Source organism: Orycteropus afer, unplaced genomic scaffold (genome assembly GCF_000298275.1).
Source record: "Orycteropus afer afer isolate SDZICR_OR568_19922 unplaced genomic scaffold, OryAfe1.0 scaffold00039, whole genome shotgun sequence".
NCBI lineage: Eukaryota > Metazoa > Chordata > Mammalia > Tubulidentata > Orycteropodidae > Orycteropus > Orycteropus afer.
In genome coordinates, this window is record NW_006921626.1 from 1,754,159 (window position 1) to 1,769,922 (window position 15,764).

The 15,764-nt window shown below is 40.8% G+C and overlaps 1 protein-coding gene across 1 annotated transcript; it reads right to left on the reverse strand.

Moving 5' to 3' along the window:
- Positions 1–4,639: 4,639 nt before the first annotated feature.
- On the reverse strand, positions 4,640–12,867 carry SLC30A10 (solute carrier family 30 member 10). The gene is made up of 4 exons (XM_007936925.1): positions 12,231–12,867; positions 11,568–11,645; positions 8,217–8,456; positions 4,640–5,139 (listed from the first exon to the last, which is right to left on the reverse strand). The coding sequence occupies exons 1-4, from the start codon at positions 12,865–12,867 to the stop codon at positions 4,640–4,642; spliced, it is 1,455 nt and encodes a 484-aa protein (XP_007935116.1).
- Positions 12,868–15,764: the final 2,897 nt, after the last annotated feature.

Sequence of the window (15,764 nt, forward strand, 5' to 3'; positions counted from 1 at the left end):
CTAAAGCATTATTTTTAACATCTAAACTTGTCGTTAGCACTAAATTGAGCTGCTTATCAGGAACCAATAACAAGAATATCCTCATATTTGAAATTAGTAATGTTATATATGAAAAAGAATTACACATCTTAACTCCAAGAATTGATTGCATTGTTATTACCTGGTCTCATTTAACCATTGCTGTCAAGTCGTATCCAACTCATGGCAACCCCTCCCTGAGTTTCTGAGGCAGTATCACTACGGAAATAGATTGCCCAACTTTCCTTCTGAGGAGTGGCTGGTGGGTTTGAACCACCAGCCTTCTGGTTAGCAGTTATATGCCTTAGGCACTATGCTACCAGAGATCCTTGGTCTCATTTGTTGTTGTTGTTGTTTGCCATCGAGTTGGACCCAACTCATAGCGACCCCTCCTTGGGTTTCTGAGGCAGTATCACTACAGAAGTAGATTGCCCAACCTTCCTTCTGAGGAGTGGCTGGTGGGTTTGAACCGCCAGCCTTCTGGTTAGCAGTCAAGTGCCTTAGGCACTATGTTACCAGAGCTCCCCTTGGTCTCATTTAGTAGTAGTGAATTCGTGAAACTGAAGATATTGATGACTTAAGAAGATTGTCACAATGTAGTGAGAGAAACTTTTTTCCCTTCATTTCATTTACTGTTTGAATGACTGATCTGTATTATTGGATTTGTAAGGATGTATTTTTAGTCCTACTTTTTCTTTAAATGTCCAAAGTTCCTATGTAAAAATGGTTGTAATCTTTATGAATAGCTTAATCTCACCTTTAAAAATATATTTTTAAAGATTGATATTAAAAAGGTTATTGGATTCTGAAGGGGCTTTCCTCAACATTCCTAAATTATCCTTAGTTTAAGCTAGCGATTCTCACTCCAGGGGACATGTGGCAATGTTTGGAGACATTTTCATTGTCACACCTGGGGTGGGGGGCATTTACTGGCATCTAGTGTGAAGAGGCCAGGGATGCTGCTAAACACCCTAGAATACACAGGGCAAGCCCTTACAACAAAGAATTATCCAGTTCAAGATGTCAGTAGTACCCAGGTTGAGAAACCCTAGTTTAAACATAACAAAGCTCTCACCATCTCACAGGAAAACTATCTTATTCTAAATCCAAACTTTCCTCAGTGATTTTTTTCAAAACCCCAATTTCTATTCAATTTTAGGGTACCTGCTATAGGCCCAGGATCTCTGGTGGCATAATGCCTAAGATATTTGACTGCAAACCAGAAGGCTGGTGGTTCAAACCCACCAGCCACTCCTCGGAAAGAAGGTTGGGCAATCTACTTCCATAGAGATACCACATTGGAAACCCAAGGAGGGGTCGCTATGAGTCAGATGTGACTCGACGGCAGTGAGTTTGGTTTGGTTTGGTTGATGTATGTCCACTATAGCTTGGTTGGCCCTGTGGGGGCAAAAAATGTACCAAATGTGGGGAAATATGGTTAATTCTTCCTCAAACATCTCCTTATTTTGTTGATTATTTAAAAACAAAAAAATAGAGGGATAACACAATGTTTTTTCTGCCAGCAATGGAGCCTGACAGCTGTATGGAATATTCATGATGGCCAAATATCATGAGGAAAATTATCCTCTATTTTCAAAAACAAAGTTTAAAGATGGAAAATGAAAAATCAGACATACTAGTTCTAATAGCTGGTGCTGAAATAATGTGGAAAGGACTTTCTATAGAAAAACTATGGAGGGGCAAATGGGGAGTTCTAAGGGTAGTAAGTGCTTTCCCCTGTGTCCTTCAATTCAGTGTGCATAAAAACTAGTACTGACCCGACACACGGAGGATCCCAGGTACTTTTGAAAAATAATTTTCAGATCTTTAAGAAAAAAAAAGAAAGAGGAGGAGGAATTTTCTGGAATTAAAGCTAAGCTCTGGTAGCATAGTGCCTAAGGCACTTGACTGCTAACCAGAAGGCTGGCAGTTCAAACCCACCAGCCACTCCTTGGAAGGAAGACTGGGCAATCTACTTCCATAGAGATACCACCTTGGAAACCCAAGGATGGGTCGCTATGAGTCGGGTCCGACTCAAAGACACATAACAACAACCACCTAAGCACACAGGAGCACCAAATTGAGTGGCAGTGTTTTTCTAACTTCAGAGAAAAAATGAAAGTGCTGTTTTAAATATACTGCTTATCAGGTGCTACTGGCCTTGAGCAGAGCTAATTCAAAGGGAAAAAAGACAAACTATTGCATTTCCCTGGGAGAATTAAAAGGCAAGACAATTAAAGGGAGAGTAAAACCCAAATAATATCATACAGATTTAGTATGAGGTGGCAAATGTAACCCACCTAACCCAATATAAAAATACTGCATGTAATTAGCGTCTTTGGGCATTTTTAAATGCACTCAGCCAAACAGTCTTTAAAAGGTGTTATTTCTCACATTAACTCTACTCTACAATTTGGTACATTCATAAGTGTAAATTGGAAATACTCTTCTGAGGTTAGGTTTAATTATATTGGAATTAAGTGCTTTTTTTTATTTCCCCCTTTCCAGAAAACTATTTCAGAAATTTAATTAAAGAATGCTCTTTGGATACAAACTAATATGCATCCTGCTGCACAGAAACTATGAAATTATGTTTTTCTTCCGTTTTAATAAAAGCAGAATGATGTGAAATCAAAATAGGTCTTTAAACCTGAAACTTGTTGGCTCCCAACAAGGCATATCAAATATTTATGTAGAATTTGGTCCACAGTGGTGAGCTTCTTAGAGAACGCCCTGGTCTATGTGAGTATCTGTCACAATTAATTAAAAATAGAAATACTGACTTCCATTTTCCCCCTTTTTAACTATAAAGTGCATATAACCTGGCTCAATAAACTACTTAAAAAAACCCAAACTCACTGCCATGGAGTCAGTTCCAACTCATAGCCACCCCTCCTTGGGTTTTCTAGGCGATATATCCCTGTGGAAGGAGATTGCCCAACTTTCCTTCTGAGGAGCAGCTGGTGGCTATGCCTTAGGCACTATGCCACCAGAGCGCCTCAGTAAACTACTAGGTATAACAACATACTTAGACTTTTTTTTTCCATTTATCCAATCCATGGTCAATTGTTAAGGAATAAAAAATTTCCTATCCTACTGATCACAGCTGCTTACTTATTTCAGTCTCTGAATTTAAGACTAAAACACATTTTAAAAGGTGATGTTTGTGCTAAAAACTGTAGGTGCCATTTACTTTACCAGTGTAGCATTTCTGATGTATTCTGTGCAGATTCTAAACAATCTGTGTAGGGCACAGCCTGAGAGAGGGTTATTTTCAGTTCATCTTGCAAGCCATCAGAAAAGATACTAGGGCTCTACTGAAGCATCCCTTATTTCCTCAAATCTGTCTTGATTAAATTAAAAATAAAAATATTGATGTCTAAATGATTGATAAATACATGGCAGATGCTTCTCCAATACTATGTTGGTTTGAGGTCTGAATCAGATTCTAATAAATTTATTGGAACTTGATAATATGTGTCAGAGACATAAAAGAAAATCTAAGGTCTTCAAAACACATTAGAAGCAGCAATTTAAAAAATTCTCATTTCTCCCTCAGACATATACTTTTCCATCAAGTTACTAGTTGGCAGCTATAATAAATACTTTAAATTTTACCTAATTAAAGAAAAGACAGTCTAGCTTATTTATTTGGCAGTAATGAATACTCAATGTTACACATTTGCCTATCCCCGGAATACTCATTTTCTCTGGTAAATGATACACAGATCAATGTGACCATATTAAAGAAGACTCACAGGAAACTTAAGTAAATAAATAATTCATTATTAAAGCAGTAAATGATGACAGGCCTAACTGGTCTGACTAAAAGACAATATGTAAGTACTTATTTCATACTTTAGAAAGTAGAAATATTCCCATAGTTCCAAGTGAAAAAACAAAACAAAAAAAAAAAAAAAGGATTTTATATATTCAAACATCTGAAATACCCTAAAGCTGTAGTTTAGTTCACAACAGAAAGTATATACTAGCTTTCTCTCCAACTCTCAAAATGAAGAGATGGTCAAAAGCATTTGTACTTCCACCCAAACTCTTCTTCCTCTATGTTCTGAGGGCATTTTCTACTTAGATACTCATTTCACATTATTCAAAAATGAGTCAGAAAAAAAAATAATAATAATTCAGCAGTGACAGAAATATCTAACTTTTCTATTTTATGATCTTCCAGGAAATGGGAAAGAAAATAGCTATTATAGTTCTTAAATTTTTTCAATATACTGAGGCTATGAGCTCACCTGAGAGTCAGCTAGAAGTTCTAATCAAAGAACCAAACTACTTTGAATGCTGTGTCCACAGTCATTGAGTATCAGACTTCAGGGTCCCTGGTTTACACACTAGTGTGGTTTGCTTTTGAAAATAAAAGTTCAAACTAAAACTGTTGAAGTGCAACATGAGATGGATAGAGTAAAGTAAAAGGGTTGCTGGTCACATAGAAATTAACAGACATGTTTAAAAAATCCCCAACAGCCAACCCCTTTTTGAACATAGAGAGAGCACACTGCAAGTTTGGCCAGTGCCTACAATCCACAAAGCTCTTCGCATAAGTCAAGCTGATGGCCAAAGTGCCTTGTCTATCCACTCTGATTATGTGGGTACCAGATTAAAAATGTGTGCTGTTTACACAATGTTGGTCCTCCTGAGTGCCTTTAAAAGCTTGTCCATAGCCACTCAGACAGCTGTCTGAAGACACCTCAATAGCCACTTCCGTCATGTCTCTTCCACTGGGGCCATCACTTCGGTGTGCTTCCAGAGCTGGATAGCCATTGTGCTCTGCACAGCCATTGACATGAGCCAGGGGCAGTGCCCCAGGGGGACAGCACAGCTGTTTTGCACAGCCCTTGGAGATGCAAGGTGAGCTGCAGAGCAAGAGCAAATCCTTCTGCTCTAAGGGCTCCCTCAAGTCCACATTTTCAAACTGAATGGTCACATTGTGGATTCCAGCGTTGTGGAAGATTTCCCGAATTTTTACACTGGCGTCCTGATATCCCCTGCCCTTCTGATACTTGATGTGCAGCGTGGCAATGATCTTTCCGCTTATAAGTTCCCAGATGTGCACTTCATGTATGCTGCTAATTCCAGGCACGTTAGAGAGCTTACTCACTAGAACAGAGAAGAGCAAACAAAGCAAATGTGAGTTCTATAATTGAACATGGAACTGTGGGAGAGTTCTGGGCCTTTCAGCTTTCTCATCAAAATGACTACATTGTTGTTGTTGTGTGCCAGCCAGTTGATTCTGATCCACAGCAACCCTAACTCATAGCAACAGAGTAGAATTTCCCTATAGGGTTTCCTAGGTTGTAACCTTTACAACAGCCAAGCACCAGGTCTTTTCTTCTGTGGAGCAATTTATGGGTTCAGATCATCAACCTTTTGGTTAGCAATGTAACCACTGTGCCACCATTAATAAAAGTTACAACTAGAAAAATAGTTGTCCCTTTATGGGTACATTTTCCCATAATATTCTTTCTCCTCTCTAAATTCTTATACCATATATAAAAGCACATAAAGGGCAATTCAAGACTATAGATTGAACAAAAATCAGTAACGCTAATAGATTGCTAGTGGGAGTATAAAGCAAAATACCTTTTTTAAGGGCATAGTTTGACAATATGGATCAAAAGCCTTTGAATTGTGGCCAGTAATTTCAGTACTATCATTTTATTCTAAAGAAAATAACCATGCATGTTCTAAATTATTAATGTACAAGAATAGTTTGGACAATACAATTTGTATTAATGAGAAAAAAAATGGAAACTGTAAGGAAATAGCTAAATCAATTGTATAATGGGATACAGTAATAGTCATTAAAAAGTAGGTCACAGTGCAAAATTTACAGATATGTGGAAATGTACATGAGACATTTTAAAGTGAAAAGATAAGTAAACTGTACATATGATATCATCTTTTTTTTCTTGCAAAACATCAAAGTATATGCACAAAAATATTAAGGGTGTTATTTCTGGGTGGTAAGGCATTTGGCTGCTAACCAGAAGGTCAGGGTTCAAACCCACCAGCTGCTCCATGGAAGGAAGATGAGGCAATCTACTTCTGTAAAGATTTACAGCCTCGGAAGCCCAATGGGGATTGCTATGAATCGGAATCAAATAGATGGCAGTGGATTTGGTTTTTGGTTTATTTCTGGATGGTAGAATTATCCCACAATTTCCTCTTCTTTAGGCTGGCTCTTCTGTATTTTCCATGCCTTCTATAATGAGTATGTATTTAAAGAAATGGTGTTTAGTAGCGGTTTTGAGCAAAGATCCTACAGCCAGCTAGCATCTGAAATTCGGTTTAGTCATTTACTACCCATATGGCCTTGGGCAATTTACATAGCTCCTCTGTGCCTCAGTTTCCCTGTCTATAAATTAGGAATGATAATAACAGGACCTCATCAGATTATTTTAAGAATTTAAATGATTTACTATAAGTAAGGCACTTAGAACAGTACCTCGCTTGTATAAGTGTCATAAGTCATTATTACTACATATTTTTTAAAATAATGTTTTCTAAAATATTATGTTATTAAAAGACAATCTCTAATTTGATATTTTAAAACTTAATTCCCTTTCCCATTCTCCACTGTAAAACATATTGTTTTAAAAAAATTTCTAATGTATAACAGCTAAAAGGAACATTTTTTAAAAATGGAAAAAGGCAACCTAAGCCAATATATATCATAAATTTTGTTGTATATGCTTATCTTGTTTCCTCAACTGGAAAACAGTTCCTTGGAGGAAACAAGCAATGTGGTTTCTCTCTCTGCTCCTCTCTCTCTGCTCCTCTGTGCCTCCTCTCTCCTTCCCACTACTTCCTCTGCTTACAGCACTCACTGGCAAATAGTAGGTGTTCAGGAAATAGAGGTTAGTTTTTTAATTCTGTGCAACACTATGCAGAGAGATGGCCACACCTAACTATCAGAGACAGTAAACTAACCAACACAGCCAAAGAGGCCAAAAGGGCACTAGAACACCCAAGGGAAAAGACCACAGGAGAAGCAATAGCTATTGGCAATGGCACGGAAGACTCATACCAACACATGTTATTAAATGAACACAGGGATACAAGACAGTTGCCTTCATAAAACAATCACTGTAAATCACACCTTCATCAGGGGAAAGTCTAACCAGGCCATACAATGCATTATGACCTATTTCAATATCATTTCAGGTCTTTGTCACAAAATAAGGTCTTAAAACTTTCAGTTTCATATGGGCCTAGGCTCTATTTCATGTTTGCTGGCTCACTAGTTATGCCATGGTGGGTATAACAATATCAAATATGCATTGAATAGTCACCTTTTTTCAATTACAAAAATCATTTCTATTTAGAAACACTAGAAATAAAGTTGTGTATTCAGTTTCCCACCAAAATCTGAATAGTTCCCACTTAGAAATTATACAAGTCTCTGAAATGTTTACTCTCAGAAGCATATAACTAAAGTGAGAGTTTGACCTGTTTGAGCAAAGCAAAGAAACAGATTTCATTATTAAATGAGAGTCTGAATGACCTGAATTTAAGATTTGTCTTTTTTACAGTGTTATGAGAGACATGCTGGCTTGCATACCCATTAAAAGCAACTAATTAGAAAGCATTCATAAATCTATATATGATTTATGTTTTCAGAATAAGGAGAATAAAAAATTAGTTCTTGGCAAAATTGAATCTTATTTGGTCTCATTTGAATTAAGACCAAATTAAGACCAAAATTTGTCTTATTTGAATTAAAACAAACCTTTGAAATAAAGGCAAATAGTCCAGATAAAGGGCTCAAGTACTATGTTTTCAAAAATTCACAGGTGAGTCAGAGAATCATTGGTTAGAAAGGACCTTTGGTTCTTGCAGCAATGAGTCATCTTATTGGGTTACAAAACACAGGATGGTATGTCATTATCTCCTGGTGATTTGAAGTGTTTCAGAATACATAAATCAAACATTGCTCTGACATAATGCTGACCTTTTGGCCTGTTGTTGTTGTTGTTATGTGCCATCGAGTCAGCCCTGACTCATAGCGACCCCTCCTTGGGTTTCCGAGGCAGTATCACTACGGAAGTAGGATTGCCCAACCTTCCTTCCGAGGAGTGGCTGGTGGGTTTGAACCGCCAGCCTTCTGGTTAGCCACTTTGGCCTAGGTAATATGAAATCAACAATAATTCTAGATCACAATCCGTCTGACTTACTCAGCTCTTCCACATCAACTCCTTTAGGGACCATCTGCAGCAAGATGGCTGCAGTCTCCTTGATGAGTGGAAAGGCAGATGACAAAATGATGATGACCATGACCACAGTGAGACTGGGGTCAATGTAGCACTGCCAGTTACAGGGGTCCTCATCCTTCAGGGGAAGCACATAGAATATGATGGCCGTGATCACCACAACCACGGACCCCAGGGCATCTCCCATCACATGCAAAAGTACACCTGCCAGGAAGAAAGAAAGATGGCTAATGCACAATTCCAAGTTGGAAGTCACATGACACTTAACTGACTCATATTTTTATGTATAGTTATACGAATTGGTATTTGTTTCTTCTTTGGTTAGAACAACAGTAGGATGGGTCAGAATGAAAAAAATAATGGCACTTGCTTTTCAGAAGACAAAATATGAAGACACCCTCCCAAGACACAGAAAACCTGTGAAGCAGAAGACTCTGAGCTAGATAACACCTGAAGGAAGAGTGACTGCCATCTCCCAATGCCACAATGCCACCACCCACCATCCATCACAGAACACCAACCTGGAGAAGAGAGGCTGTGCAATGCTTTCCTTTTGTTTCAGGCAAATATTTATGCTTTTATTTGCTTTAGATACTCTTAAGAGGAAAGGGAACTAAGACAGATCAAGAAAGTTGTTTTTGTTACTCTTTGTCTTCCCACTACCTGGATTCTCCCTTCCATGTATGTATTTGCCAACATCTCACTTGAAAAAAAAAAAAAAGAGATCCTGAGTCAATTCCAACTCATGGTGACCTCATGTGTATCAGAGTAGAACTGTGCTCCGTAAGGTTTTCAAAGGCTAATTTTTCAGAAGCTGATCTCCAAGATGTCTGTGGATGGATTCAAACCCCCAACCTTTTAGTTAGCAGCCCAGTCATCAAGAATAGCAGTGTTCCTACTGAACAATGTGTCATTTGTTATAATAAAATAAAATTCTATAGATAATAAAAAACAGTTTCTAAAGGCATAAATGAGGATGTAGAAAACATGCACAAAAAAACAGTTGCTATCAAGTCAATTACAACTTATGGTAACCCATGTGTTTCAGACTAGAATTTCACTTCATAGGATTTTCAAAGAAAACATGCAATTCTCTCACTCAATTAAAATGGTAGCTAGTAATCCTTCTGTGTGTTAAACTTAACATGCTTTAACTCATAACAACTCCATGGGGTGGGTACTATTATTCTCATTCTAAAGATGAGGGAACTAGAGGGACAGAGAAATTCAACAACTTGCCCACAGTCATCTAGCTTTTAAGTGGGAGAAGCAGGATCCAAACCTAGACAGCTTGAGGACAAATTTGAATCTTTCAGCCACTGCACTATTCACCTCTATTGGAAGCTAAATGTGCACTTGTGGATAACAAGGCTTGGCCAGGTACAGCAAGGCATTTTAACACTGACATTTTTCCACCCAAGAGCTCCAATAACGTGGGACTAAAAATTAGCCAGATCATACACATTCTCCCTTACATTAGGCTTTTCAATCAAGGTCACAATATCTACTGGGGCCTATTCTTTATTCTTCTTTGCTTCTTTCCAACTACCTGTTCTCTTTGTCCATTCTGTAGCATAAGATATGAATGAAATAAGATCATTAACAGAAAATCCAATGCTATGATGGTAAAGTCCACCTTCAGAATCTACAATAGTTTTTAAACTAAACCCAAAAATGAAAGATAAATTAAAGGATGATGATTTTTTTCACAACAGATAGTCTCTTTCCAAAAAGGAGAGACGGCTGCTGTTGAATGGACTCCAGTTCACGGCCATCCCATGTGTGTCAGAGTAGAATTGTGCTCTATAGGGTTTTCAATGGCTTTTTTGGAAGTAGACCACCAGGCCTTTCCTCCAAAAGTCTCTGGGAAGACTCAACCAACTAATATTTCCATTAGCTGCCAGTGAGCATATTAACCTTTGCACCACCCAGGGACTCTACCAACTTCTTTAGAAGAACAAATTCCCCTGTTGCATTTAAATTTATTTTAAATAATTCATCCAGAACTTTTCAGATGCTCATATGTTATAGTTGTTTCCCAATTTTCTTATCAAGCCATTCTGGGAATCCCTTTGTAAAACAGACGTATGACTCTCAAAACTAAGGTGTCTCCTATATTATAACTTTTGTCTTTATATTATTTATATTATTTCCATCTAAGCATCACAACCACACCCTGAAGGAGGATATCATGCTTGGTAGGGTGTCAATGACAAAGGGGAAGACCTTCAACGAGATAGATTGACAGTGGCTGTGACAATGGACTCAAGAATGGCAATGATTGTGAGGATGGCACAGGACCTGGCAGTACAGGACCTGGCAGTATTTCGTTCTGTTGTACACAGGGTCACTATAAGTCAGAACAAACTTGACAGCATCTAACAGCAACAACAAACACCACAACAAGCTTCCCCAAACCGTCTGACAGTAAAGATTTACTTAAGCTTTGGTAAAATTTTCAAAGTCACTGTGGATCATTCTGAAGCATAATCTATGCCCGTGAAGTTGGAAAGGAGAAATATCTAATGTGTGAAAAAAAAAATTTTAAAAAAGGCATCTCTGATGTCCACTGGCTGACCTTTGCCCAGTGAGGTGAGGGGGGAGTCCTGGTGCTTTGCCTTCCACATGCCCACAGCCCATTTTGGGCCTGGAAGTGGAGTTTCTAGGAAGCAACAGACCCTTTAGAAAAGCAGATTTCTGGCAGAAATCATTAAGGTCGTGAAGGTCATTCAGCAATGCCATTTAGGGCATAGGCTTGGATAATATCCCACCTAATCTCTTCCTACTTTTATCAAAATTGAATTCAGTGGAGAGTTATGGAGTAAGTGGCACTAAGTTTCTTGGGGGGAATGATTAAAAAATTCTTTGGAAATGGATAGTGGTGATGGATGCACAACATGGTGAATGTAATTAATGGCACTGAATTTTACACTTAAAAATGGTTAAAATGGTAAACTTTTTATTATATATATTTACCACAATAAAAAAGATTAATGAAGAAAAAATCACTGTTAATTAAAATAGGCTGCATATCATGTTAGGGATATCCAGGCCTGGGCAAAAACAAGCAAAGTAGTAATGTGTCATTGATATGTCAACCATTGGGGCAGGCAGCATTAGCATGGGACTAAATGTCAACTAGTTTCTCCCTCAGAATTGATGCAGTGATTAGACAAGAGACTAGGGTCATAGTCTAAGCCTGTAATCAACCTACTTCAAACACACAATTGCCTTATGAAAAGTCAAACAAAAATGAACATAACCCAGCCCACATGCACCACAGAAAAGGATTTCAAATTGACCCAGTCATCCTACCTCTGATATTCAGAGCTTCGGACTTTTTCTCCTTTTTCATCATTTCTTCAGGCTCATTCTGAGTGTTTAGGGAATCACCTGCATTCAAAGAAGAAACCTTGTGTTGTGTATAAGTTCTACAAATAAAAAGAACCAATGGACTCAAAACAAAGTTTTGTTATTTTAAATTCCTACCAGCTTATCAGAGACCCTACCCCTCCACACACACAGCCCACAACAGTACATTTCAGCCCTGAAATATAAGACTTGTGTTCCACCTTTGGACTTCATACTTCCTTCCAAGTTAAAACAAAAAAGGGGCAGGTGGGAGCTTCCCACCCCAAAACCCTTAACTCCCAAGAGGGTAGAAGGGTGAGCAAATAGGGAGGGAGAAAAGCTAGGCTCAGATAGCAATGAATGGAGGCGGGGAGATGTAGTACAGTTACACAGAGAGTCCTACATGTTACTCAAAAATGACTTGATTTCCAAGAAAATCAATATACAAAGAATAGAAATCAATATACAAAGAATAAATTAGCAGAGGAGAAGTGAAGCAGACTGCAAAGGAAATGCATTTTAAAACAGAAAATTGGGAGAAAAGAAGGGCGTGGAGTTGGGAGGAAGGGCCAGGGCGGGTGCAGGAAGGATGAGCAGAGAGGTTCAGAGGATGCAACCGAAAGGCACCTGCTACGTTTGAGAACACTGTCGCCCCCTTCTCTTCTTTCCTTTCTCCTGGGGCCACCCGGAGGGTCACGGCCGAGTCTGTACCGGGGGCTGTCGGGGTAGAGGCCTGCCGCCGGTTCTCTGCGCCCTGGGGCCCCCCGAAACCGCCGCGAACGCTATCCTCAGCCAGTTGCTGCTGCTCGCTACGGCGGCGGCGGCCCCGGCCACACCTGGAGAACCAGGCGGCACAGTCTTGGAAGATGAGCAGCCCCACCACGTTGACTGCCAGCCCCAGGGCGCCGACTATGAGCACTAGCTCCGGGTCATCTATGCGCTCCGGCCGGGCCAAGCGCAGTATGGCCTCCACGAAGATAGTGAAGCAGAGCGCCGTGAGGAAGACGGCGTTGCTTAGTGCGCCCACCACCTCCGCCCGGGCGTAGCCGTAGGTGGCCTGGGAGCCCCTGCTGGGGCGTCGGGCGATGTAGCCTGCGCTCAGACCCACGCACAGCGAGATCAGGTCCGAGAGCATGTTAAAGGAGTCTGAGAGCAACGCGATGGAGTTGCCCACGTAGCCCGAGACCAGTTCTGCCACGAAGAAGGCGACGGTGAGCACGAGCATGAAGAGCAGCCGGCACGTCTTGCCCGAATAGCGGCCCATCTTCTCGAGCGGATCAGTAGAGCACCAGGCGCGGCCCGCCGCGCTCCTGCCTGCGGCGTACAGTGGAGATGGGGCGCGCCTGGAGCGCAGAACACTGCCTCCGCAACAAGTGGGGTTGCGTTGCGGACACCCAGACTCCTCCGAGGCCTAGTAACCGCCTCCCGTGCTTCGCTGACAGCCCTGCCCTTGGCTTTTTATAAAGCAGTGTCAAAGCGTCCCCGGTCTCTGCCACGTCCAGAGTCTAAAGGAGTGGCCGCGGCGGCGGCGGTATCTAAAGAGACCTTACGCCGCCTGCTCCGTTGGCTTCTTTCCCCTCCCTCACGTCCCAGACTTAACTTAGCAGGTGGCCAAGAGCCAGTGTCTCTCTGTGTAGGACAGATCTGGGCAGAAAGGGGAGTTGTTAAGAAGAGGGAACGTGTCTGGATTTCAATCCTTACAGACACCCCTAAACAAAGGTGGATTTCACCCAATGGCTTGCCTTCTCCAGTCCCTCCTGATCACTAATGCTGTGACTGTTGATTCATAGTGATAAGGACCTTACTGCTGAGGAATGTGTTCTGTGTGGTGGATGAGGCTAACTTCACGTACATGCCCAGAGTCTGCTTGCATTACAGATTCAATATTAACACGATAAGGCACAGGAGCTGCCTGCCTACCTGGCTGGGTAGGCATTAACCCAACCAACTCTGCCCATAGGGATGCTTCCTGCTTTCAGTTTCCTTAAGTTTGAGTTAAAACATCCCTTAGTCCTTCCACTCCACTATCACCTGGCATATAGCTATTTTATGCCCTCGTCTTGCTCAAAGCCTTCATAAAAGTCAAATTTTAATTATTTATATCCTTTTGTGGCACAGTACCTGTCCCTGTTTCTCCTTGAGGGTCTTCGGCCTCAAAGCCTCAGATCAGAGGTCAACCACACCTCCCTCTAGGAGAGCACAGATCCCACTTTTGTAGGCCTTGCACTTTCAGCCAGCACTCAAAAATCCAATTTCTCTTTGGCAGACACAAATACCCTGGCCACCAGAAAAACCAAGGCAGGCTTCCTCTGTGGATGTCTCCTTCTGCATTGGAGAAATATTATACCCACCTCCCTGCGTCCCCAACAGCAGGGCCTAACACTGGTTCAATTAACTGACCTACATGAAGGTTTATTGCAGATAAAGACTCTTCTGTTGACAACAGGTTTTGTTCCAAGTAAAAGTTATATACTCCAGAACTTCTAAGGGAGGCTGAGAAGCCCCTTGGAGAAAGGGGTTTGACGTTGGTTAGGTAGTTCCGGGGAGTGTAGAGAAGGGACACTTTCATGTTTCTATATTGGTTTGTTTTTGGTTTAGGTTTTTGTTTTTTTCCCTTTCCCAAAGATTTGAAGACAAAGTCTGGTAATCTCTATTCTACCTTCCCCATCCCCAGCCCCTGGGGGTTAAAATGACTTTAACCATTCCCGGAAAAAAATTTAAAAAGAAATCCATTTTTGGCTTAGAAATGAATGGATTAAAATCTCTCTCAAAAAAGGCTACAGGATCCAGTTAGTAAAGCATTCTAATTCTAGCCCCATTGTCTTAGACTTGTAAAATATGGTATCTTTCAATGATCTCTGAGGCTCCCTAACTCTCATGCTAATGAATCCTAGATCTGAGGGTTCTACCTGATATCAAGTGGGCCTCCAAACTCAGGGAGCTTATTAAACATGCCCTTCCTACCTCCAAGAAAAGAATCCCTACACTGAGTACTTGAGAAAATGGATTGTGGTAGTTAAAGTTCTGTGATAACCTGGTTGGGCTGTGGTTTTCAGTGCTCAGCAGCTGGATGTAGTTACTCCCCATGATGAGACTGTGATCACATCCATGGTGGAATCTGCGATGAGCAGCTGAGTGGTTGCCTTCAGGGTGTGGCCTGCTTCCAGTATATAAGGAGCAGCTTTGAGAAAGGTCTCTAGCTTTTTGCACATCTGGATCCTGCATTTGGCCAAGTAACCAGTGTCCTGCCATGTGGCCTACTAATCTTGGGACTGTGCCATTTTACCTGCTGACCTTGGATGCATCAGCCTCAGCAGCCAACAACTGTCTGAGTTAGGAGATACCTCTAGCTCCAGTGGGCCTGGAATAAGAGGCAGAGCTGATGCCCAAGGTCAAAAGGCCTTCACCCAGCTGGCACTCTGAATTTGAACTTCTAGCCTCCTAAACTGTGAGAGAATAAATTCCTGTTTGTTAAAGCCATTTACTTGTGGTATATCTGTCATAGCAGCACTAGAGAATCAAGACATTGATCATTTAAAGTATAAAAGTTAATATATAAGTGACGAATCATTTAAGAGTGAAAAATATGAAGGCTGATATAAGGTTTGAAGCTGTGTGACCTTGGTAAAGCACCTTCATCATCTAGGCCTCCTTTCAGTACTGCAAAATAGCAATTATAATAAACCCACTGCCATTGAGTCAATTCTGATTCATAGTGACCCCCACTGGGTTTCCAAAGCTGTAAATCTTTATGCAAGTAGATTGCCTCCTCTTCCTCTCATGGAGCAGCTGCTGGGTTTGAACCACTAACCTTCTGGTTAGCCCCCAAATGCCTTAAGCAATTACAATAGGACCTCCTTATACTGTTGTTGTTAGGTGCCATGGAGTCGCCTCCAACTCATAGCAACCCTATGCACAACAGAAAGAAACACTGCCCAGTACTGTGCCAGCCTCACTATCCTTGCTATACCTGAGCCCATTATTGCAACCACTATGTCAATCCAACTTGTTGAGGGCCTTCTCCTTTTTTGTCGACCTTATACTTTACCAAGCATGATATCCTTCTCTAGGGAATGGTCCTTATATAATTATGAGGATTAACTGCATTCATATGAGTTAAGGGCTTATAATATGCCTGGCACATAGTAAAACCAAATCAAA